The sequence below is a fragment of the Salvelinus alpinus genome, chromosome 33, assembly GCF_045679555.1.
Source record: "Salvelinus alpinus chromosome 33, SLU_Salpinus.1, whole genome shotgun sequence".
Classification (NCBI taxonomy): Eukaryota; Metazoa; Chordata; class Actinopteri; order Salmoniformes; family Salmonidae; genus Salvelinus; species Salvelinus alpinus.
This window is the reverse complement of record NC_092118.1, coordinates 6772072-6798635: the sequence shown is the minus strand read 5'-3', so window position 1 is coordinate 6798635 and position 26564 is coordinate 6772072. Positions and strand designations below refer to the sequence as shown.

The 26564-nt window shown below is 42.8% G+C and overlaps 1 protein-coding gene across 1 annotated transcript; it reads left to right on the top strand.

Annotated features, from left to right (window-relative positions):
• The first annotated feature begins 1647 nt into the window (after positions 1–1647).
• On the top strand, positions 1648–26092 carry LOC139563024 (muscarinic acetylcholine receptor M4-like). Its single transcript, XM_071381267.1, has 2 exons — positions 1648–2109; positions 22575–26092. Exons 1-2 carry the CDS (start codon positions 2055–2057, stop codon positions 24101–24103), a joined length of 1584 nt encoding a protein of 527 aa, XP_071237368.1. The 5' UTR covers positions 1648–2054; the 3' UTR covers positions 24104–26092.
• The last annotated feature ends 472 nt before the right edge of the window (positions 26093–26564 follow it).

Here is a 26564-nt window from a genome sequence, read left to right as displayed (position 1 = left end):
ATCTGCAGAAAAGAATGGGAGAAACTCCCCAAGTACAGGTGTGCCAACCTTGTAGCGTCATACCCAAGAGGACTCTAGGCTGTAATCACTGCCAAAGTTGCTTCAACAAAGTATTGAGTAAAGGGTCTGAATATTTATGTAAATGTGATATATATACTGTATATATATTTATACATTTGAAAAAATTTCTAAAAATCTTGCTTTGTCATTATATGGTATTGTGTGTAGATTGATGAGGGGAAAAACAGTTCAATCAATTTTAGAATAAAGCTGTAACTTAACAAAATGTGGAAAAACGGAATACTTTCCAAATGCACTGTATTTAGGCTTGCCATAACAAAGGGGTTGAATAATTATTGACTCAAGACATTTCAGCTTTTCATTTTGTATTAATTTGTAAAAATTTCGAAAAACTAAATATTCCACTGACATTATGGGGTATTGTGTATAGGCCAGTGACAAAAACAATCTAAATCTAATCCATTTTAAATTCAGGCTGTAACATAACAAAATGTGGGAAAAGTCAAGGGGTGTGAATAATTTCTGAAGGCACTGTATATATTTTTTTATAGTGGAAATAATGTTGGACAAATTCAAAATATTTTACACAAGGTTTGTCTATATTGAAATTTGGTTACCATGATGACATATTCCTGTGGTTGAAATTTCACAATCAAAACAACAGTTTATGTTGACAACTTTTTTCAAATTCAATGTATATTCCACACAGTTTCCACATCACAATATGTTGACAAATTACATTGAACTACGTTGATTCAACCAGTTTGTGCCCAGTGTCGTCCACACAGGTGTCATTCCTGAGTTAATTAAGCAATTAACATCCCACCATGCTTAGGGTCATGTATAAAACTGTTTTTATTAAGGCTACCATGGCTAGAAGAAGAGATCCCAGTGACTTTGAAAGAGGGGTATCAAAGGAGCATATGGGGTTTAAAGTGTGTGTGTGTGTGTGTGTGTGTGTGTGTGTGTGTGTGTGTGTGTGTGTGTGTGTGTGTGTGTGTGTGTGTGTGTGTGTGTGTGTGTGTGTGTGTGTGTGTGTGTGTGTGTGTGTGTGTGCGTGCGTGCGTGCGTGCGTGCGTGCGCGCGCGTCTATGTCACTAGACACAACACAACTGAACACTTATAGGAGATTCTGCACAGCGTTTTCCACCACCATCAACAAAACACCAACTGATGGAATTTTGTCGTGGAAGAACTTAAAAGGGAGCTGGCCATGGTGCTGAAAACTGGACGCCTGTTCTAAAACGACTTGTCTTGTGGAACTCCAGACATCATCCCGTTATCTTCCTTGGTTATTTAAAGTACCTGATATCGTGAAAATGTCACTGCACGTATTAACTAACGGTTTTCAAGGGATTGAACTAGCTTTTTCTTACATGGCTACATCGTCAAAAGCACTGAAATACATAGACTAAGCTACAAAGCAAAGAAATCAGACAGTTACCACTGATTGCAACAAACATCGAACACTTCACTGGACCACTAATTCACAACTTTTTTTTACGCCACGTCGAAGAAATGACCAAATATAAGCCACCATTTTAGATCATAATACACGAAAAGTACATATTAACTGGAGCCCTCTACACCTGTTTTCAGTGCTGCAAAGCGAAGATTGAGCGAAAAGGAATAACACTAGGCCTTTAGGTGATTGGTTAGACTTGCATGACATCATTAACAGTCCATTCTCTCGTTGCCTGTGAGCATGCAAACTTGGGGGGGGGAAACAGTCTCTCACAGATGAGGGCACATCTGCCGGAGTCCGAACTGCTTCATTCGAGAGAGACTTGCACAACTCAGCTCGGGGCGTTTCGGTCACCAGTCACTTGGAATTGTACTCTCCTTATCAAGGCTCTCTCTGGTACCTACCGAAAGACATTCTGACATGAAAAGGCATGATGTGATCCAATATGTGCCAATTATTATGATACCGCGCAAAATTAGGACATCGTCGTCTCTATCCGGGAAAAACTTATCAGAGTAAGATTGAGAGAGGGATTTTTGCCTGGTTGAGTACCATCTAAACATGCAACATGAATCCCACTAACAGCACTGGAGCTGGTGTGCTTGCGCCCTGGAACTTTAACAGTAAGTTGTAATATTTATAATACACTTTTCGCATTTGAAATACAACAAATGGGAAATATAGGCTATTAGAACGTGCGAAATCTAACTTCCCAGCAAACAATATTTAAACAATGTGTGCATTCTGAACAATCCACTTTTGCAAATGATGGCTGTTCAAATAACTTGTCCCCGAGTTATCATGAGCATTATTTTAGAATTCCAAAGGATAGGCTATTTACAGATGTATTAACATTGACGGAATCAACAACATTAATTTTTCTCAGAAATACCACTGTGTCACTCGTTATGATTTCCACCGTTTGATAGCACATCAAAGTGACCGAGAACAAGCGCGCAACAAGGTGCGCTTGATCAATTTGTATGGTTCGGCTGTGATATCTGAGTAGGCAGCCTCTGGGTTAGGCTATTATAGAAAAATGCTCAAATAAAAATAAATAAAAACATGTTTTTCAAACATGTTGTGGTCCTATCGACGTGACGTTATAGTAGGCTATATTAGGCAAAACGATTTTAAAAGATGGCCCCACTTGAGGTATAGAAACTGTAGCCTATATGTCCTTATCTAAAAAAATATATATATAATGTGTGCTAACTGTTGATCTTCATCTTACGTTCGTGGTGTTTGTATAACTATCAGTTAAAGTAGTTGTAGATTATGAAGTTCGAAATCTCAGACACCATTACTTTAAGGGTTGTTCTAATGAAAGAAGGGCGTGTGGGCGTTATGGGAACGCGCGCGTTAGGATGGCGCCACACTATTATTTCACAGTGCTCTTCAGATTATTTGATGAGTTAATTGGGTGGATATTTGACCCGCTGAAGTTTAGGTAAATTATAGAGGTGTATGCTTCTAGTTCTGAGGAAGTTATTGTCAACATTCTTAATGCGTGACACTTGCTTCTCCATTTTGGTCTCTCTCTCTCTGCTTCCATTAAAATGTCTGACTCATTGCTGTTGTTGAATGAATGCGTTTCCCCCCCTCATTTTTGGGGGATGCTGAGGTTTCTAGATCAGAGCTGATCGTACAGGGAAATCCAGTTCAGCCAAAGCTCCCAATGCAAAAACTATGCTGATGTCAATTGACATCTAACAGATGCAATTTACATTCATCTGTAGTCTAAGATAAAGTTGAGATAAACATTATACAATTCACATTTGCATCACAGTGCAGATACCCAGTCCCCCATACTCACTGCACCTGCACTTGACACAAAGCCATTCCACAATTCATCCTACTCCCCTCCACTTCTTTGTCCCAGCTGCCGGGCTTCCCTGAGAGACCTGCTTTAAAGTGTTTTAAACTTCCTGATGGCGGCTTTTTGTGCAGGCAAATGCCTGAACCTCATTGAGATGCAAAGCTCTCCCTGCAGCCCCTCGGGAAATGAGCATCCCAACTGTCAGGATTTGTGTCCCCTCTACAATCATCAGTGGCAGCAGCACACACAGGCAGACACCCAGAGCTCATCAAATGTCTCAGGGCTGGGACAGTAGTAGTCCTGCTTATGACTTCCACAGAGGAGTGGAGTGTGGTTGGGTTTTTGGTGTGCTGGGTTCTAATCCTGTCCCTGTTTTGGTCCATGGCTGTTGGGCTTGGCTGCATTTGGCGTGGTGGACACTTTCAGCTGGTCTGATATTAACCGCATGGGACAGACTGTGGATGGGGGTCAGGAAAGCCATTGGCCTTCAACCCAGACACATCCATTAGGGAGCCATTTTGTTAATTGAGCGTGAGAGGCTGAGAGATCTGTGATGTTCTTTTGGCCATCCCCCTTGCCCCACCCCCTGATCAGGGTTATGCATTTTCTACCAGGGTTGGGCTCTTGAAACTTTGGAAATTAATAGCGTCTGAGAAGACTGCCTTCAATTCAAATTGAGCCCAACCCTGTTCTCTAGGAAAGAGTCAAAGCAAAGTCACCTACAGAATTTCAACCATTTAGAATAATGTGTGGAACCTATTTAGAATGTTTACTAGGGTGAAATTAGCTCAGCACAAAAGAAACTCCTTAAAGTATACACTATAGTCAGAGAGATAATGTAGTGTATACATTTGGGTCATATGCTACACCCAACCCTCATATTAACCCCATTACTCCCCTCCCTGCCTGCTTCATAACCTAGTTTTAGGACTGACGCTTCTGCAGCACTGCTGTGTGCCAACGCTGGGCACAGATGTTTCACACTGGCACAGACGGGCATAGACTGGGCTGGATGAGTTAGGCATCGCTCTACGCCCTGACCTGCGGGCTAAGGGACACATTTAATGCCCTCTTCAGATTCATGAGCTCCAGGAATTTAGTCAGCTCTGACTCATGGAGAGATGGATCATCTTCCCTAGGGTTTAGTTTTCATGAGACTGCCCGCGGGGCACATCACATAATTTCAACGTGGACAGCTGAGTAATATTTGGTTGAGACCTTGATTAATAAGATTACAACCTATATTCACCCACTCAAAAATATAGCCAAAAGTTAGTTGAATTTCCAATGTATTGTCACTGTGCTTTCAACCATCTAAAAGCACAACCAAATTCCAATGGAAAAACAATGTCAGATTTTTGGTTTAGTTGTCACCCAAATATCTATCACTGCGCTTTCAACCATTTAAAATCAAATTTTCAAATCAAATCAAATGTATTTATATAGCCCTTCTTACATCAGCTGACATCTCAAAGTGCTGTACAGAAACCCAGCCTAAAACCCCAAACAGCAAGCAATGCAGGTGTAGAAGCACAGCAAAGTTCAAAATGGAATACAATATCAGATATTTTGTTGATTTAATGTGTTATCCCAGTGCTTCATATAATAGCTGAACCAAATGACCTGGCTTGCAGTTGAGATAGCTTTAAAAGTCCATGGTGCAAGTGATCAGTGCCGTTTGAGATTCTGCACAGATTATTACAGCAATTGTGAATATCGCCACCGACCTGCAACGTCCTACGCATGCTATCTTGAACATGCACGCTTTATATGATTACATAAGAAGACATAAGATACAGTAATCTCAAAATGTGGACATGGATGTGTTAGTCATTTTAAGTTTGAATGTTACATTAGTTTGTAAAATAGCCTTAACTACGGTATTACAATTTTTTGATAGTGGAAATAATGTTGAAGATCTGACATTGTTTTAAAGGTAGAAATTCAACATATTCTATGCAAGGTTTGTCCATGTTGAAATTTGGTTACCATGATGACATCTTCCTGTGGTTGAAATTTCACCCTCAAAACAACAGTTTGTTGATTACTTCTTTCAAATCCAATGTATTTTCCATGTAGATTCCATGTCACAATACGTTGACAAATTACGATGAAACAACCAGTTTGTGCAAAGTGGGTGTAGCCTCAAATAAATTCAACTATCAATTTATATGCTTTACTTCGACAGTCTCCCATTATCCACTGTAGCTTGGAGTTTCACGTTCAGTTTTTCTATGATATTAATATTGCGTTGTACTGTTCTTCAATCCAGACACTCAGGAAACACTATTCCACTCTCAACCATTTTGTGGGATCAATGATAATTCATGATATATCCTTCCCTCTGTTAGCCAGGGTTGTGGACCAAATGGGAACATGATATTGGCCATATTTTTCTCATCAACACTAAAACTGTGTTCGTTTGTACTCAGTGGCTGGTGCGTGTGCACAATGCACAAATGGTGGTGTAGTTGGTGGGTGGTGGGGTGGGTGTGCACAATGCACAATACAATGATTCCATGCTGGAAAACATTGTCAAGTTAGGGAAGGGCAGAACTAATTGTCAGTGGTCAGTGTTGCTGTGTGTTATTATTGATTAACAATATTAAATACAGTAGATTCATTTGATTAACGTTGGGTTCCCTCTAGTACTGAGCGATTAACCAAAATGCTGTTTTTCCTGGTCATTAAACAGCTAATTGAACGACGTCTGTTCAATTACTTGAAATCCATTTAGTTGTTTTTTTTGTGATCTCAATGCGCTGTTTCACTAGAGAAAATGTATTAATTCACAAGAGAAGTTAAGTCAAGAACTATGTGGGACGCTGGGCTGACGGGAGTTGTAGTTTTCATTAGGCAAATATTCAACCTAGTTCAACACAGAAACATAGTAATTAACTACAATGACAATAATCCATTAAATCCGTTCTTCTCGGCTCGGACAATAGTGTTTGATTGCGGTCTGCTATAGAGTACCGCAGTATGAGTCATTATACCCATAAAACCTAGTGGTCAAACAAGGAAATGGTTCCAGTCGTTTTTCCACCATAGGGGATTTTAGAAAAATAAGGGCTGTTTTTTCGGGTAGGCCTGGCGTGACATTTTGATAACCGTGTAAATCTCTCTAGGAGAAGGTGACACCCCCCCCCCCCCTTGAGCATCCCATTGGTTCCTGCATGTGGGTCATGATTATCTATGCAAGTAAAATGTAAGTTAAAAGATAAACGAAAGTTTTTCATTTAAGCTATTCCATCATTGTAGTATACATAATATGTGATGTTTTGGCTCAAAATGTATGTGTAATCTGATGAGTTGTTGGATAGTAGATGTAAGATATACCTGGATAGTAGATGTAAGATATACCAGCCACCCATGCACCACTCTATCAACGCTGTGAGGAAGGGATGTAATAAATAAACAGACACAAACAGCCTCACCGTAAAGTTAACAGAACTGCGGGAAAGCAGTGATCGGCAGGTGGGGGCGAAGGACACTGTCTACCAGTGTCCTAGCCCAGTGTCGCCCCCACCTCTCACCTGTGTACCGGAGTCCTAGTTAGCAGGCTAGCTAGTGCATAGTGTCCTTCGCCCCTACCTGCCAAGCACCTGCCCTCGCCGTAACATTAACAGAACTGCGGGAAAGCAGTGTTCGGCAGGCAAGGGCGAAGGACACTGTCTACCGGTGTCCTAGCTAGCTAGTGGTGTCACCCCGCCTCCCGCCTGTGTCTTCTTCTTCTGAGAGGTTTATCTGCTGTTGGTATCCAACGTTATGGTACATTACCGGCACCTATTGTAGACCGCATGAGAGAGGAATGTACACAACACAACAACAAGGTTCCAGAGGTAGCGCTACCCGATTAATAGTTGTAGTAATTGCTAATAAGCAGTCTTGAAAGTATGCTTTATGTTCTTTGAATAACTAGTCAAGTGACTTTGTGAGACAGCTCTGCAGCCTACTTAAACAGCTACTAGCTAGACAGCTAACTACTAGCCTAGTTAAATAGGATGACTCAAAGACTGTACCGTGCGGGGAGCACAGAGATAACTTTAGATGGTTGGCTGGCTGGCTGCTACTGCCTGAGCAGAGATGAGATTATGACTTTAAAGGAATGAAAAATAATTAAGTCAACTGAGTATATTGTATTATTGTATTATTTCATTTTCTATTGATGTCTAGCCAATGTGGACCTGACAGAGACAATGGAACATTTTGGCAATTGAATGTTCACTATTCACTATTCCTCTCAAACATAATTGTAATGTCATTATTTAATAATGCATTTACTGTTGGAAAAAAATCTAAAACTGTGATTATTTTGTAAATTGAACTGAACCAACCTCAAAAAGCACTAATGGCTCAGCACTAGTTCCCCACATGACACCGATTATTTCAAGTCAATGGGTAGCAATAACCACGCTATTCCATGGTATGTGATCATCTCTCTCTCCCTCTCTCATATATTTTATCTTTGATTTCAGAGCTACAGTAGCACAAAGTTCATGTCCATTGCTATTTCATAGGAGGGCCTCATTATTCATAATGCTGCTGTGCTCCAGCGGCAGCTTTAATTACATAAGGCTTAATTGAAGAAAGCATGGCTCCTATTGTTTACTTATTAAAATTATTATTATTATTTTTTTTTTGTTTTATTTAACATTTATTTAACTAGGCAAGTTAGTTAAGAACAAATTCTTATTTACAATGACGGCCTACCCCGGCCAAATCCTAACCCGGATGACGCTGGGCCAATTGTGCACCGCCCTATGGGACTCCCAATCACGTCCGGTTGTGATACAGCCCAGGATCGAACCAGGGTCTGTAGTGACGCCTCTAGCACTGAGATGCAGTGCCACTCGGAAGCCCATTGTAGTGTCAGCAGTTGCCTATCAGCGTTGCACGATACCTGTTTGTAGCCACATCCTCTATTTATAGCATCCTCTCTCATCAAAGCCACAGTAGCTACTGACATTATAACTAAGATCAGATTTAATTAACGTATTGTTGTTGCAAGTTGCCACAGTGGCTGTGACAAAGACAAAATCCACACTGAAGTCGGAGGGAGAACAGCCAGTCAAGACCACAACTAAAATATGTATATGTTGACAGGAAACAGCCACTTTGTTATATAAATTAGTTAGATTAGAGTTAATCATCTCATATGCATGTATTTAATTTTAATTTTAATGATGTCTGTCAACATGACATATAGACACGACATACAGCCTTTTACCCCCCTCTTTCTCCCCATCTCTTTCTTTCTCTTTGTCTCTCTCTCTCTCTTCACTAAATCAGCCGTTAACCACACCATCGGAAGTTCCCCATCATTTTGAAATATACGTTTATTTGGTAATGAGAGTAACTATGTTTGACATTACATTCCCTTTAACAAGGCCAGTACATTCCTGACGGCCCAGCAGAGTAATGCCAGTGGCAGAGATGTTTCTCTGCAGGTAGTTACAAGGCCCAGCATGGAGGCCTGGATAATGAGGTTAAAGGGAATGAAAAGGTAGAACATGTACCATATCAAACAGCTTACAGCACATAAGAGGATCCCTACAGCACGCAGAGGGGAAGTTCACTGAGCCATGCGTCCTATATTTAGCATTATTATTAGACCCTCCCTAATGTCTAGAGCTCAGAGTGTGTTCCCATCATTGGCCGCATCCGCACTTAAAATGTATTATAATTCATCTCCGTCAAAATTTGCACAAAATATTCCTCTATCCGTCGCTTTTGGAATTTCTGATGCTCCTTGAATCTCTAATTTTCATTTTGATGACTGTTAGTAAGCTGAGTGAAGAGATTATAAATGTAGGTCCATTATCATTTCTACACGGTTTTGATTTGGTTTTAGTCATTTAAATGTCGATTGTGATCGTTTTGCCCCATTTAAAAAAAAAAATATATCTTTTATTTAATTGTTTAACTCAAACCACCAACGAAACGGTATCCTTTCCCGGGATTGAGAGGCTGTCCCTGTTGTGCAGTCTCAATAGTTCAGAAGACCAATGCAAGAGAACACGATTCCTGCACATACTGTTTGCTAGCATTACCTTAACCATCACTCCTGTGTTCCAATGGCACGTTGTGTTAGCTAATCCAAGTTTATCATTTTAAAAGGCTAATTGATCATTAGAAAACCCTTTTGAAATTATGTTAGCACAGCTGAAAACTGTTGTTCTGATTAAAGAAGCAATAAAACGGGCCTTCTTTAGACTGGTTGAGTACCTGGAGCGTCGGCATTTGTGGGTTCGATTACAGGCTCAAAATGGCCAGAAACAAATTACTTTCTTCTGAAACTCGTCATTAAATAGTACCCGCAAAACACCAGTCTCATCGTCAACAGTGAAGAGGCGACTCCGGAATGCTGGCCTTCTAGGCAGAGTTGCAAAGAAAAAGCCATATCTCAGACTGGCCAATAAAAAAAAAGATTAAGATGGGCAAAATAACACAGACACTGGACAGAGGAACTCTGCATAGAAGGCCAGAATCTCGGAGTCGCCTCTTCACTGTTGACGTTGAGACTGGTGTTTTGCGGGTACTATTTAATGAAGCTGCCAGTTGAGGACTTGTGAGCCGTCTGTTTCTCAAAGTGAAGTTTATTTTCGTTGTTGATTTTCTGCATGCGATTGCCCTAATCCCTTAGTTTGGTCTTCATTTAGGCCTTAGTTTCGTCTGTGTGTTGAACCTTATGTTTATTAGTTAAAGAGATGATACTGCATACAAGGATTCATATTCTATTCTCAAATACTTCCTAAAAATGATAGTGTCTCAGAAGATGGAGTAATCTTATTTTGCTAAATCGTTACTATAGTCCTTGTTTGAACTCCTGATTAATGAATGAAAGTATTTGTCAGCAGCATCTGCTGTTTGTGGCATCCTGCTGTTCAGCTTTGGCAAGTTACGTAGAGAAATAACTCTCTGTGGCTCTGGAACTGTAACGGTCTGGATGACTAAGGTATAGGCCTATAGCGTTCTCTTGGGAAATACTTACCTATACTACATGGCCGAAGTTATGTGGACATGTGTTCAAATTAGTGGATTCGGCATTTCAGTCACACCCGTTGCTGACAGGTGTATAAAATCGAGCACACAGACATGCAATCTCCATGGAAAACATTGGCAGTAGAATGGCCCGTACTGAACAGCTCAGTGACATTCAACGTGGCACCATCATAGGATGCCACCTTTCCAACGAGTCAGTTCGTCAAATTTCTGCGCTGCTATAGCTGCCCCGGTCAACTCTTAAGTGCTGTTTTAGTGAAGTGGAAACGTCTAGGAGAAACAATGGCTCAGCCGCGAAGTGGTAGGCCACACAAGCTCACAGAACGGGACCGCCGAGTACTGAATTACTTGTTACTTTTATCTCTTATTCTTATTCATATTTTTTTTTTACTGAATTGTTGGTTAGGGGCTCGTAAGTAAGAATTTCACTGTAAGGTCTACACCTGTTGTATTCGGATCATGTGACAATTTGATTGGAAGTGCAAAGCATGTAAAAATCGTCTGTCCTCAGTTGCCAAGCTCACTACCGAGTTCCAAACTGCCTCTGGAAGCAACATCAGCACAAGAACTGTTCGTCGGGAGCTTCGTGAAATGGGTTTCCATGGCTGGGCAGCCGCACACAAGCCTAAGATCACCATGCGCAATGTCAAGCGTCGGCTGGAGTGTTGTAAAGCTCGCTACCATTGGACTCTGGAGCAGTGGAAACGCGTTCTCTTGAGTGATGACTCACGCTTCCCCATCTTGGCAGTCCGACGGACTAATCTGGGTTTGGCGGAGAATGTTACCTGCCCGAATGCATAGTGCTGAATGTAAAGTTTGGTGGAGGAGGAGTAATGGTCTAGGGCTGTTTTTCATGGTTTGGGCTAGGCCCCTTAGTACCAGTGAAGGGAAATCTTAACGCTACAGCTTACAATGACATGCTAGACGATTCTGTGCTTCTAACATTGTGGTAAAAGTTTGGGGAAGGCCCTTTCCTGTTTCAGCATGACAATGCCCCCGTGCACAAAGCAAGATCCATACAGAAATGGTTTGTCAAGATTGGTGTGGAAGAACTTGACTGGCCTGCACAGAGCCCTGAAATCAACCCCATCGAACACCTCTGGGATAAATTGGAACGCCGACTGCGAGCCAGGCCTAATCGCCCAACATCAGTGCCCCACCTCACTAATGTTCCTGCAGCTGAATGGAAGCAAGTCCCTGCAGCAATGTTCCAACATCTTTTAGAAAACCTTCCCAGAAGAGTGGAGGATGTTATAGCAGCAAAGGGGGGACCAACTCCATATTAATGCCCATGATTTTGGAATGAGATGTTCGAAGAGCAGATGTCCACATACTTTTGGCCAATAGTGCAATAGTGAAATATATATTCTTGGTTAATACTAATTATTTTACAAATGATATTACTGATCAAGTTTATACTATCCCATTGACTACGTTGTTGATGCTTATTTTTTTACTTAAAAGCCATGTCACAGGCACAAACAACTCATCAAATATTGAATTCAATGATATATAATTGATCCTATGGTATATAGCATTAGACCTATGATAGCATTTCATAATATATCACACTGTATGCTCATAGATATTGCATAATGCACAGTGCCTTATCCTCGAGGACCACGTCTTTACTACTTACGAGTTCATAAATCTATACCACCGTCTATACTTTAAGATGGAGTGACTAAGATGAGTACCCACTCCCTGCAGCATTATGCTCACAGTCGCAAGTGACAAGGTATACGTTCTTAAAATAGGCCCGGCTCAGATTCAAGTCTGTTTGCTGGACTATATAGTGACCCGCTGTCGTTAAAGTAGAAATCTCCTTGACATTAGATAAACAGGAACTGGATCAAACTTACTTAGAAACTGATATAAAATCACTGAGATTAATGATCTGTCATGTATATGTAAACATTTCACTGTAAGGATTACCTACACCTGTTGTATTCGACGCATGTGACAAATGACATTTGATTTGTACCTGTATTTGATCAAATATTGCATTTTACCTGCAGTATCAAAGACCAACGATCAAAGTATCAAAAAGCCTAATCACAGTATCTGGCACGTGGCGGCTGTGTTTTAGCAATTTTGGCATTAAGGGCTTTCAAGTGGAGTGCCTCTGCTTTTCTCCTGCTAGACATGAGGATATCACAGTCATGGCACAATGAATGACATTGCTAGAGCCAGGAACAGTGAACAAATCAAATCCAATCTATTTATATAGCCCTTCTTACACCAGCTGATATATCAAAGTGCTGTACAGAAACCCAGCCTAAAACCACAAACAGCAAGCAATGCAGGTGTAGAAGCACGGTGGCTAGGAAAAACTCCCTAGAAAGGCCAAAACCTAGGAAGAAACCTAGAGAGGAACCAGGCTACATTACCAACCCCTACACTGTAAGAAAAATACATATCTACTGTGTATTTAACTATTTCTCTCTAATTGCATAATTCCTTGTAAGGGACTGAAATGCATGAAAGTTGTCTGTTTAATTATGGATACTCTCCTGGAACCCTTACATGCTTACACCCGAACAGTAGAACCTCGATCAGTGGGCTCAGTTATTCACATCTGATAAAAGCCAAGTCACTGTTCTTTAAAGCCAAGTTACTGTTCTCCTTAAGCTGGGTGGCTGTGAGGGATGTAGACTCTATTAGCTCCCCACTTAATAGAGGTAAATTTTTACATCATTCAAATCAGTTAACTAAACACATTCCTTTATTTGAGGAATTCCATTCCTTCACATTTCCAGAGCTTAAAGCCTGGTAAAAACACAAACCTCACACAAGTGTGTTCAGCCAAGATACAAGCGTTGGGGAAGCTACTCTAAAATAGTTTATTAGGTACACCCATCTAGTTCCAGGTCGGACCCCCCTTTTCCTCCAGAACAGCCTGACTTCTTCGGGGAGTGGATTCTACAAGGTGTGGCGTTCTAACGTTGCTCAATTGGTATCAATGGACCTATGTGTGCCAGGAAAACCTTCCCCACACTATTACACCACCAGCCTGTACCATTGACACCAGGCAGGATGGGGCCATGGACTCATGCTGCTTACACCAAATCCTGACTCATCAGCATGACTCAACAGGAACCGGGATTCGTCAGGGCAGTCAATGTTTTTCCACTCCTCAATTGTCCAGTGTTGATGATCACGTGCCCACTAGAGCCGCTTCTTCATGTTTTTAGCTGATAGGAGTGGAACCCGGTGTGGTCATCTGCTGCAATAGCCAATCTGTGACAAGGACCGAGTTGTTTTTGCCCACAGGACTGCCGCTGAGTGGATGTTTTTCGTTTGTTGCACCGTTGTCTTTAAACCCTAGACACTGTTGTGCGAAAAAAGCCCAGGAGGCTGGCTGTTTCTGAGATACTGTAACTGGCGCACCTAGCACTGACGATTATACCATGCTCAAAGTCGCTTAAGTCATTCGTTTTGCCCATTCTAACATTTAATCGAACAGTAACTGAATGCCTCGATGCCAGTCTGCCTGCTTTATATAGCAAGCCATGACCACGTGTATCACTGTCTGTAGGAGCGAACCATTTTCATGAATGGTGGTGTACCTAATAAACTGGCCACTGTGTGTACTTTACCAAGCTACTAATTACTCCACACTAGAAAACATTAAGCTATACGAAAGCTACCCTTAAGAAAAATATAATTTACTTGACTAAAGTTACTTTAAAGTTACTTCATATCATCCAAACTACTTCATGAAAAATCATCATATCTAAATCTGAAATGTCATGGACTACAAATTGCAAGAACAGATCCCTCTGGAGTCAAATGTTAACATGTGTAATTTAAACACAAAAACGATGTTTCAAGTGAGAACTACGCAGGTCTGGTGCCGAAAAATAAAGGAAATTCTTTATTTTATTTTCATTATCAAAAATGTAGTGTGTAGTTCCAGTAGTTAGCTACTGAATTAGCTACTTTGCATGGCAAAAACGTAATTAACTACTGGAGCCAAGCTACTGCATATTGTAGTTAAATTACTAGTTGAGCTACAGTAGATGTAGTTCACTACTCCTGAACACTGCAAGATACTGAAACTAAGAGCAATTTTAAAGTAAGCAGCCAGCATCTCTGTCTGGCTGGAATCAAAAAGAATGGGTTATTCAGTCACCGCCCCACAAGTGCGTAATATTGATTTTAGACTGGTTTGATCTCCTCTGAGTTATTTTTAACTTCAAAGTTGGCTGAACAGTGAAAAAGAACAAACCTATGATATGACCGTAGGTGGTTTCATTTGATTCCTGCCTCTCAGTTATGGAGAACTTAACAGGTTATGGACCGAATCCCCTCGTTCTCTGTTCCACCTTCTGGAGGTCAGAGCAGTATACAACAACAGAAGACAGCGGGCATTAAAAGCAGCATGTCACATCCTATATTCTGACTGAAAGACCGGGGCCATGTCTTTGATCATTATTGATAAGATCTCCTGTATCCCCTAGCAAAACACCGCTTTGCCATTAGAGGGCAGCCTTTCAATGATATCACACAATCACACCATCAAGCTCTACTAAAGACATACTGACATACACACGTTGCAGAAACACATCATTGTAATATGGATTATGGCAAGTTGTTAGCTAGTGTTTTGTCTGATTTGATCTCCTTATTGAATGGGATTTGTTTGTTGTTCTAATGCCCTGCCTTGCATTTCTACTGTTGTTGTTTTTGGTATTATTTGATCATGTTGTATACAGTTGGGAAGTCCAAACTACGACACTACAAACAGAATACGTAACGATACTGCTTTAGTAGTGCCTAGCCCCAGACAGAGCAGAGACAGACTCAGCTACACTTTCAACAGTATCGCCTCCTCAAGCTAGTATTGTATAGCGGAAGTGTCTTGTGCTGGGACTTACCCCTGTAACTTTTCTGTTTGCATTACAAAGCTTTACAGTTGGCTGACAACTAAACATTTCCAGCTGAGTATCAGGGTGGTTTGCCGACGATGATGAAACTTAGGGAGATGCCTTTTATATTCACAGTACCTCAATATTTAATGTGGATGATCCATTGCTGACACAGATAGTTATCCATGATAATTTGAGCTCAGAGTCACATTTTCTTACACATTTACATTACATTTACATTTAAGTCATTTAGCAGACGCTCTTATCCAGAGCGACTTACAAATTGGTGCATTCACCTTATGATATCCAGTGGAACAACCACTTTACAATAGTGCATCTAACTCTTTTAAGGGGGGGGGGGTTAGAAGGATTACTTTATCCTATCCTAGGTATTCCTTAAAGAGGTGGGGTTTCAGGTGTCTCCGGAAGGTGGTGATTGACTCCGCTGACCTGGCGTCGTGAGGGAGTTTGTTCCACCATTGGGGTGCCAGAGCAGCGAACAGTTTTGACTGGGCTGAGCGGGAACTGTACTTCCTCAGAGGTAGGGAGGCGAGCAGGCCAGAGGTGGATGAACGCAGTGCCCTTGTTTGGGTGTAGGGCCTGATCAGAGCCTGAAGGTACGGAGGTGCCGTTCCCCTCACAGCTCCGTAGGCAAGCACCATGGTCTTGTAGCGGATGCGAGCTTCAACTGGAAGCCAGTGGAGAGAGCGGAGGAGCGGGGTGACGTGAGAGAACTTGGGAAAGTTGAACACCAGACGGGCTGCGGCGTTCTGGATGAGTTGTAGGGGTTTAATGGCACAGGCAGGGAGCCCAGCCAACAGCGAGTTGCAGTAATCCAGACGGGAGATGACAAGTGCCTGGATTAGGACCTGCGCCGCTTCCTGCGTGAGGCAGGGTCGTACTCTGCGAATGTTGTAGAGCATGAACCTACAGGAACGGGTCACCGCCTTGATGTTAGTTGAGAACGACAGGGTGTTGTCCAGGATCACGCCAAGGTTCTTAGCACTCTGGGAGGAGGACACAATGGAGTTGTCAACCGTGATGGCGAGATCATGGAACGGGCAGTCCTTCCCCGGGAGGAAGAGCAGCTCCGTCTTGCCGAGGTTCAGCTTGAGGTGGTGATCCGTCATCCACACTGATATGTCTGCCAGACATGCAGAGATGCGATTCACCACCTGGTTATCAGAGGGGGGAAAGGAGAAGATTAATTGTGTGTCGTCTGCATAGCAATGATAGGAGAGACCATGTGAGGATATGACAGAGCCAAGTGACTTGGTGTATAGCGAGAATAGGAGAGGGCCTAGAACAGAGCCCTGGGGGACACCAGTGGTGAGAGCACGTGGTGCGGAGACAGATTCTCGCCACGCCACCTGGTAGGAGCGACCTGTCAGGTAGGACGCAATCCAAGCGTGGGCCGCGCCGGAGATGCCCAGCTCGGAGAGGGTGGAGAGGAGGATCTGATGGTTCACAATATCAAAGGCAGCCGATAGGTCTAGAAGGATGAGAGCAGAGGAGAGAGAGTTAGCTTTAGCAGTGCGGAGCGCCTCCGTGACACAGAGAAGAGCAGTCTCAGTTGAATGACTAGTCTTGAAACCTGACTGATTTGGATCAAGAAGGTCATTCTGAGAGAGATAGCAGGAGAGCTGGCCAAGGACGGCACGTTCAAGAGTTTTGGAGAGAAAAGAAAGAAGGGATACACATCAATGTCACACCGCAGGCTCGGCTTCTGTCTTTCCATCTGTTGTTATTCATTGGTATGCGAGGGGAAAATACCTTAAAATACATCTAACTCAACTGTTTTAGAGAGGCTTAAATAATGAACCTTTGGGTCAATCTGGATGACCTGAAAGAGATGTTGATATTTAGTGCTGTGTTTGATTTAATTCTCTGTGATGTCTTAATTGAATGAACAGACAGCTGCACAGAGCATGCTGTAGAATACACCACTGAGGAGCAATACAATGTGAAACTCTCTTCACCCAAGGCAATTCACCAGGAATGCTGTCCAGACCCATGTTCATGTCATAAACCTTTTGTCTGCTAATTTCTTCATGGGAGCTAGGCAGAGGTGGGACCAAGTCATTGTTTTACAAGTCACAAGTAAGTCTCAAGTCTTAGCACTCGAGTCCCAAGTCAAGACAGGCAAGTCCGAGTCAAGTCTCAAGTCAAGACTGACAAGTTTCAAGTTAAGACTCAAGTCCTAAACAAGTCATAATATGGTCTTCAACAAATGTAATACCATTTCATATTTTTAACAAGAGTACTAGTTAGTATATTACATTTACGCAAATCATGAATGTTTAAAAATATATATTTATTACTTTCCAAATAAACTTTATATTTCCATGGAAATACATCAAATGCATATATGATAAACAGAGAGTAGCAGCAGCATAAAAAGAGGGGTTGGGGTGGGGCACACAATGCAAATAGTCCGGGTAGCCATTTGATTACCAGTTCAGGAGTCTTATGGCTTGGGGGTAAAAACTGTTGAGAAGTATTTTTGTCCTAGACTTGGCACTCCGGTACCGCTTGCCATGTGGTAGTAGAGAAAACAGTCTATGAGTGGGGTGGCTGGGGTCTTTGACAATTTTTAGGGCCTTCCTCTGACACCGCCTGGTGTAGAGGTCCTGGATGGCAGGCAGCTTAGCCCTAGTGATGTACTGGGCCGTACGCACTACCCTCTGTAGTGCCTTGCGGTCAGAGGCCGAGCAATTGCCGTACCAGGCAGTGGTGCAACCAGTCAGGATGCTCTCGATGTTGCAGCTGTAGAACCTTTAGAGGATCTCAGGACCCATGCCAAATCTTTTTCGTTTCCTGAGGGGGAATAGGCTTTGTCGTGCCCTCTTCACGACTGTCTTAGTGTATTTGGACCATTCTAGTTTGTTGTTGATGTGGACACCAAGGAACTTGAAGCTCTCAACCTGCTCCACTACAGCCCCGTCAATGAGAATGGGGGTGTGCTCGGTCCTTCTTTTCCTGTAGTCCACAATCATCTCCTTAGTCTGGGTTACGTTGAGGGATAGGTTGTTATTCTGGCACCACCCGGCCAGGTCTCTGACTTCCTCCCTATAGGCTGTCTCGTCGTTGTCGGTGATCAGGCCTACCACTGTTGTGTCGTCTGCAAAATTAATGATGGTGTTGGAGTCGTGCCTGGCCATGCAGTCGTGGGTGAACAGGGAGTACAGGAGGGGGCTGAGCACGCACCCCTGGGGAGCTCCAGTGTGGAGGATCAGCGTGGCTGATGTTTTGCTACCTACCCTCACCACCTGGGGTCGGCTCGTCAGGAAGTTCAGGATCCAGTTGCAGAGGGAGGTGTTTAGTCCCAGGATCCTTAGCTTAGTGATGAGCTTTGAGGGTACTATGGGTGTTGAACGCTGAGCTGTAGTCAATGAATAGCATTCTCACATAGGTGTTCCTTTTGTCCAGGTGGGAAAGGGCAGTGTGGAGTGCAATATAGATTGCATCATCTGTGGATCTGTTTGGGCGGTGTGCAAATTGGAGTGGGTCTAGGGTTTCTGGGATAATGGTGTTGATGTGAGTCATTACCAAACTTTCAAAGCACTGGCTAAGGACGTGCGTGCTACGGGTCTGTAGTCATTTAGGCAGGTTGCCTTTGTGTTCTTGGGCACAGGGACTATGGTGGTCAGCTTGAAACATGTTGGTATTACAGACTCAATCAGGGACATGTGGAAAATGTCAGTGAAGACACCTTCCAGTTGGTCAGCACATGCCCGGAGCACACGTCCTGGTAATCCATCTGGCCCCGCAACCTTGTGTATGTTGACCTGTTTAAAGGTCTTACTCACGTCGGCTACTGAGAGAATGATCACACAGTCTTCCGGAACAGCTGATGCTCTCATGCATCCGGGTTAGAGTCCCTCACCTTGAAAGCGGCAGCTCTACCCTTTAGCTCAGTGCAGATGTTGCCTGTAATCCATTGCTTCTGGTTGGGGTATGTACGTACAGTCACTGTGGGGACGACGTCCTCGATGCACTTATTGATAAAGCCAGTGACTGATGTGGTGTACTCCTCAATGCCATCGGAAGAATCCCGGAACATGTTCCAGTCTGTGATAGCAAAACAGTCCTGTAGTTTAGCATCTGCTTCATCTGACCACTTTTTTATAGACCGAGTCACTAGTGCTTCCTGCTTTAATATTTGCTTGTAAGCAGGAATCAGGAGGATAGAGTTGTGGTCAGATTTACCAAATGGAGGGTGAGGGAGAGCTTTGTATGCATCTCTGTGTGTGGAGTACAGGTGATCGAGAATTTTTTTCCCTCTGGTTGCACATTTAACATGTTGATAGAAATTTGGTAGAACTGATTTCAGTTTCCCTGCATTAAAGTCTGGGGCCACTAGGAGCGCCGCCTCTGGATGAGTGGTTTTCTGTTTGCTTATTTCCTTATACATCTGACTGATTGCGGTCTTAGTGCCAGCATCTGTCTGTGGTGGTAAATCAACAGCCACGAAAAGTATAGCTGAAAACTCTCTAGGCAATTAGTGTGGCCTGCAATTTATCACAATATACTCTACTTCAGGCGAGCAAAATCTAGAGACTTCCTTAGATTTCATGCACCAGCTGTTGTTTACAAATATGCACAGACTGCCCCTCCTCGTCTTACCGGAGTGTGCTGTTCTATCTTGCCGGTGCAACGTATATCCCGCTAGCTGAATATCCATGTTCTCATTCAGCCACGATTCCATGAAACATAGGATATTACAGTTTTTGATGTCCCGTTGGTAGGATATTCGTGATCGTACCTCATCTAATTTATTGTCCAATGATTGCATGTTGGCGAGTAGTATTGACTGTAACGGCAGCTTTCACACTCGCCTTCTCCTGGTCCTGACAAGGCATCCGGCTCTTTGTCCTCTGTACCTGCGTCGCTTCCTCTTGCAAATAACAGGGATGTCGGCCCTGTGGGGTGTTTGGAGAATGTCCTCTGCGTCCTCCTTGTTGTAGAAAGAATCTTTGTCTAATCCGAGGTGAGTGATCGCTGTCCTGATATCCAGAAGCTCTTTTTTGCCGTAAGATACGGTTGCAGAAATATTATGTACGCTATTTTACATGGGTAGCCATGAGAAAGACCCCCCCCCCCCCACATAGCGATCGACTATCGAGGATCGCAATCGGGCGCTGTAGGCTTGTACACAATCGCCCAACGTTACAAACACACACCCTCTCTGTGTATGGTTACAGTAGGCTAACGTATGTCAATGGTTTTAGGAACAGCAGTAACATCAGGCAGGATTTAGGCTACCAACTGCCTAGCCAGTTGTAGCTCAAACACTGACTGACTGTGTGCAGGCTCATTGATTTAACATTACGTTAGCCTGCATGCTATACTAGCAAAATTATAAATTATATAGCTGTCGGCTATATTAGCCACAACTTACCGTTCTTTGTGCAGCTTCAAATGTCGAACAAAGTTGGAAGTTGTTGCGCCTCCGTCTGTAATTTTCTTCCCGCATGTTTTGTAAGTTACAATGCTTTTATTTGTTGATACAGTGTAGTCTTTATATCCGAAAATAATAATTTTAGGTATCATCTTTCCAAGGGCTCCATCTGAATTCCCCCGCCGATGTTCCTCTGCACTGCCACGCGCAACTTTTTCTCAGCTGCCACAATTTGATTGGCTGCTGTCCGATTCAAACTGTAATCCGTTAAATGAAGAGTTGATGCACTGCACACCTTTTTTAATAGCATCATTTTTTATATTTCGGCTTGGGAAGGGTATCAAGTCAGTTCGAGTCAAAAGGCTCAAGTCCAAGTTAAGTCACGAGTCATTGGTGTTAAAGTTAAAGTCGAGTTGCAAGTCACCATATTTGTGACTCGAGTCTGACTCGAGCCCAAGTCATGTGACTCGAGTCCACACCTCTGGAGCTAGGTAAACTGAAGTATCTGTAAAATAACTCAGGCATGCATATTCACTAGCTCACGATATCGAATTTTGAATGCAAATACTAATTTGCATATGCACATAACCATAAAACCAGAACACATAACCAAGGATGAACACCCAACCAGGCTATTCTTCGTTTGGAAGTAAAAACATATACTATTATGTGCTTTATGTCTTCAGACTTTCATACCGTGTATCACATTTCAAAGAACGAAATGTCTTGGCGAAGAGCATTTCACAGAGGGCAAGATGTTACGTAACAGTGGACATGTTGGGAGGTTTGTGCTAATGTAGTGGTCTTTATATGTACCACAGGAGAACCAAGAAATGAAGAGCGACACCACGGCTGGCTTTTTGGCTTTTATGTCGATCTGCAATAGTATTGTGAAACGACAGGACAGGAACACATCAGCCTCCAATGCACCATCTGACAAGTTGTTCTTTCTCTCTCAGTGTTTTTTCGGACTCACACAATCACACTCATACATAAAGCCATAATGTATAGTATAAAATAATAACCAGTCCTTAATACAAAGAGTGTATAATCTTAATTCTTAGACAATAGAACCATACCTGCAATAGTATTGTGAAAAGACAGGACAGGAACACATCAGTCTCCAATGCACCATCTGACAAGTTGTTCTATACAAGAGCATGAAGAAAGGTAAAACACATATCCTGTCTCACATCCCACAACACACATCCATTTCAGTGTTGACAGTATTAAAATACAACAACTCGTGTATAAAAACACTGTAATACAAACAAGCTACAACGTGGAATCGCCTTTATCCCATTCAGACCTTAGAGGGCTAAAACTACATCTCCCATAATGCAACGCTAGCATCAGTCGGCAGCTCAGCTAACCGTTTGCATCACAGAAAGCTAGAACAGCAATTCTTTTTAGCACTCTGTAAACTATATTAATAACAGTAAAACTCTGAAAGTGACATGTTTCAATAGTCTCACACTCCCTTATAACAATATCTACTACATTAACCTTGGGATGTTTTAATTATTTCACGTCATTGGACTTCTACAAAGGAGTAATCTGCAACACATACCTTTCTCTCTCAGTGTTTTCTCAGACTGAGGAGATCGGGAGCTACAGGTAGTACCAGAGTGTTAGTAGGGGACATAAGCACTCAAATTAAATTAAATACATTTAATGAAACAAAACCCAAAGATGTTAACATCATTCAGCTACTGTAGCTGCCTACCTAACATCAACAGGCAGCACCAGTAGCGCAACAATTAAAAATAGACACCAAAAGTAAAGTTCCTGGCGATCATAGCGATCTGACTCCCCCCTTCTGTCCGAACTTGGAATATTCCTGTTCGCGGCCTTGGGCCACTGACCTTTAAGCTGGTTGTTCTGTTCTGCATTGTCTACTATTCTAATAACTTGAAGTTTGATAACCTTTTTAACTCTCCTTCACTAAGCATCGAGAATTAACATATTGTTATTATTGTGCTTCCTTTTCAGGCTCCTTGAGCAACATTTCCAGTGATGTCTTGTCAGCCAACCTCAGCTGTAATGATTCTGGCACCAATGAGACCTGTGTGGTGGGGGAGGAGGAGGTGGGAAGCCCCTACAAAGCCGTGGAGATGGTCTTCATCGCCCTGGTTACAGGCTCCCTTAGTTTTGTCACTGTCACAGGCAACATCCTGGTGATGCTCTCCATTAAAGTAAATCGGCACCTCCAGACGGTCAACAACTACTTCCTGTTTAGCCTGGCGTGTGCAGACCTTATCATTGGTGCGTTCTCCATGAACCTCTACACTGTCTACATCATCGTGGGCTATTGGCCCTTGGGACCTGTAGCGTGTGACTTGTGGCTGGCCCTGGATTACGTGGTGAGCAATGCTTCTGTCATGAACCTTCTTATTATTAGCTTTGACCGCTACTTCTGTGTCACCAAGCCCCTGAGCTATCCAGCCAGAAGGACCACCAAAATGGCTGGGCTGATGATTGCAGGTGCCTGGATTCTCTCCTTCATTCTTTGGGCCCCTGCTATCCTGTTTTGGCAGTTTATTGTTGGAGAACGCACGGTTCCACCAGGAGAGTGCTACATCCAGTTTCTCTCCAACCCTGCCGTCACTTTCGGCACAGCCATCGCTGCCTTCTACCTGCCTGTGGTCATCATGATGGTGCTCTACATCCACATCTCTCTGGCCAGCCGCAGCCGGGTGTCCAAGCAGAATCCTGAGGCTGAGAAAAAGACGAAGGGCCTCAAGATACCTAACCCACTCAAGAGCCACATCCTTAGCAGACAGAATAACAACAACCAGTCCCCCAAGCCCAGTCTGGAGTCCTGCAACACTGGTGAAGCTGTGAAGAATGGCAAGATTGATGAGTCTGTTGTTTCCACCAAGGCTGACGCTAGTGTCAATCCAGAAGAGAAGGAGAGTTCCAATGGCTCCAGCACAGCCAGCATTGCCCCCAAAAATGCCAAGGAGAGGGCCAACAGTGAAGCCATTTCCGAGGGGGGCCTTGGCATTGCTCCTGCACCTGCTCCTGCACCTGAACCTGCACCTGCAGCGGCAACCGTTAAACTCAACCCTGCCTCTAAATGGTCCAAGATCAAGATTGTAACCAAGCAGGCTGGTGACGAGTGCATTACTGCCATCGAGATTCAGCCACCCATCCAGGGGGGCGAGACCCGCTCTATCCCAGTCAACCGCCCCCGGAAGGTGGCGCGCAAGTTTGCCAGTATTGCCCGCAGCCAGGTGAAGAGGAAGCGCCAAATGGCAGCCAGGGAGAAAAAGGTGACCAAAACCATCTTCGCCATCCTGCTTGCCTTCATCCTCACATGGACCCCGTACAATGTCATGGTGCTCATCAGCACCTTCTGCCACTCCTGTGTCCCGGACACTGTGTGGGCCATCGGCTACTGGCTGTGCTACGTCAACAGCACCATCAACCCAGCCTGCTACGCCCTCTGCAACGCCACCTTCAAGAAGACCTTTAAGAATCTCCTCATGTGCCAGTATAAGAATATTGGAACAAGATGAGCTGGAGCATACATACGGTAGTAGGGCTGGTGAGGGGTAATATTACTAAGACATCTGGAGGGCTGAGTGGTTACAGAGAAGGGGAGAAGGGAGCCTCCACAGGGAGCCTCCACAGTCATGTTTATGAACTTATGTCACACTCAACGCTCCTCTGAGATGTCTTAGCCACAGAAGATAGTAACATCTTAGCTACGTCCAAATGATACAGTATGAATATGATGGCCAATGTGAGGATGGGGCAAATGAAGAATCTGAGATCAGCCAAAGTTATGGAGTCCAAACATGTCTATGTTGTTTTCTTTTCCCCCCTGGACCCTTATTGTGATGACCAACAAGGACTAATTCGTATCCACTGAAACGTGGTAACAATCTTCAAAAAGCCCAGCTGAACGTCTGTAGACTAAGGCCAGGCCAAGACTTCAGTCATCCCTCTCCAAGATACCACCACCAAAATCAGAGACAGTGAGGGCAGTGTTATATAATGTCTGGGTGTACGGCAAAAGACACATTAAAAAGCAGCTTGGAAATCTTCCTTCATACAACAGTATAAAAGGAAACAAGCATGAAATGTCTAATTAAACTATCCATTTCCTCCTTTCCCTCCTCCTTGAGAAATTAGAATTTATTAACTCCTCACGGAAATGGAGGCACTCCCTCACATCAGTGAATCATTATCATAATGTGCTATGGAGAGCAATGTGGTCATAACATGATATGGAGAACAAAGATGATATGGATCCTTTGTTGTCGCAGACCGTCTAACCTCAAGGCTAGTTGCACGTACGTCGACATACTGCTGGTGACTTGGAATAAGTTGTTACCCCTGAAAGTACAGTATGCATATCCATTCACCTCCCACTGACCAAGAAAATATTGATGTATATGTTTTGCTCAAAATTGATCTTCAAAAGTGACAAACTGTTGATGGCAGTACAAGGCCAATGCATAAGTTAACAACCAGTGTTTGGCTCCAAACAATTAATGTATCGTGTTGTTACGTTATAAGGAGAAACACCCACCGGCAACGATAAAGCTTTAATTCATTGCCAGCTTCACAATTATGGAAGTGTTGTGTTTTTAAATTTGGCCTTCACTGCGAATGGAACTGCCGGTACAAAATACAAACACTTGTTTATAGGGGATACTTATCTCGAGAGTATTAAACATATGTTATATGTTATCTCCTGCCTAATTATGAATGTGTAAATAGAAGGCCATTGTATGCTCAAAAAAGTGCAGTTTCTCTCATGCATTTCATATCTGAATGTTGGTACCTCTCTTGTATTATGTTTGTGATTTACACATTTTACAAATTGAATATAAACTAAATATATATATATAAATATATATATATAACTGTATGTATATGCAAGAGATATTAAGAGAGTGTATTTCTAAATTGATTTAAAGTCAGGAATTTTGGGGAAAAATGTAACCAGTTGTTTTTTGGTGACTAAGTCCCTTATACTTGTAAATGTGCCACTATTCTCCATGTTGGATTACAATGTGTGAAGTCCAGCTTGTACCTCCCCAGCCTATATCCATACTCATGAGGTCACACCAATGATTAGGTGGGCAATATTACTAGCTTATCTAACTGGTTCAATGCATTTTCAAAGAAGGACCTTCTAACAAAGAACTACATGCATAAAAGTAGGAATTAGTGGGAAAATAACTGATGTTGTTTGGGCATGACCTGGTAATGTCAAATGACCAGCTACGGATGTGCATCCATATAAAAGTGATTTTGAAATGATCATGGGGTGATTACTGTGGTGGTAAAGCTTGATGAGTAATCCTACTTTAATTCATGAATATCACATTGGCATGACCGGCTGGGTGCGACCCCCCCAAAAAAGGGTGAAAGGGAGAGTGTAAAACATGACCAGAGTTTCCTGTAGTATGTCCCCTCCCCTAAAACAACTATCCAGAGACAGTGTACAGAGGATTGTATCTTTTTCTAATGCTTAATAAAGATCTTGTACCATTGGAATAGTATTTTAAATGATTTGACATGTACAGTGTGCTTTCTGATTTAATATACAGTATTAATGGAATATATTTTGCATGCTACGAGTATTAACCAGTCAGACTATGGAATATAGAGTTAACATTGACAGGTAGTGATATCTGTTTGAGACAATGGGAGGAGAGCTGGGGCCGGTGACCGAGCAGTGACACTGTTACGCCCGTCGTTTGAATGAGGAGACCAAGGTGCAGCGTGGTAGGCGAACATCTTACTTTTATTAAAATGAACACCGAAAAACAACAAAATACAAAACTAACGTAGAGTTCTGCAGGCTACACAGCAACTATACAAAATCAAGATCCCACAAACTAAGGTGGGAAAAGACTGCCTAAGTATGATCCCCAATCAGAGACAACGATAGACAGCTGCCTCTGATTGGGAACCATACCAGGCCAAACAAAGAAATAGGAAAACTAGATTGCCCACCCTAGT

Excerpts from the sequence above, each read along its gene's own strand:
- LOC139563024 (XM_071381267.1), top strand. The coding sequence starts at position 2,055 with ATGAATCCCACTAACAGCACTGGAGCTGGTGTGCTTGCGCCCTGGAAC. Across the intron at positions 2,110-22,574 it reads TGCGCCCTGGAACTTTAACA|GCTCCTTGAGCAACATTTCC; the intron begins GTAAGTTGTAAT and ends CTTCCTTTTCAG.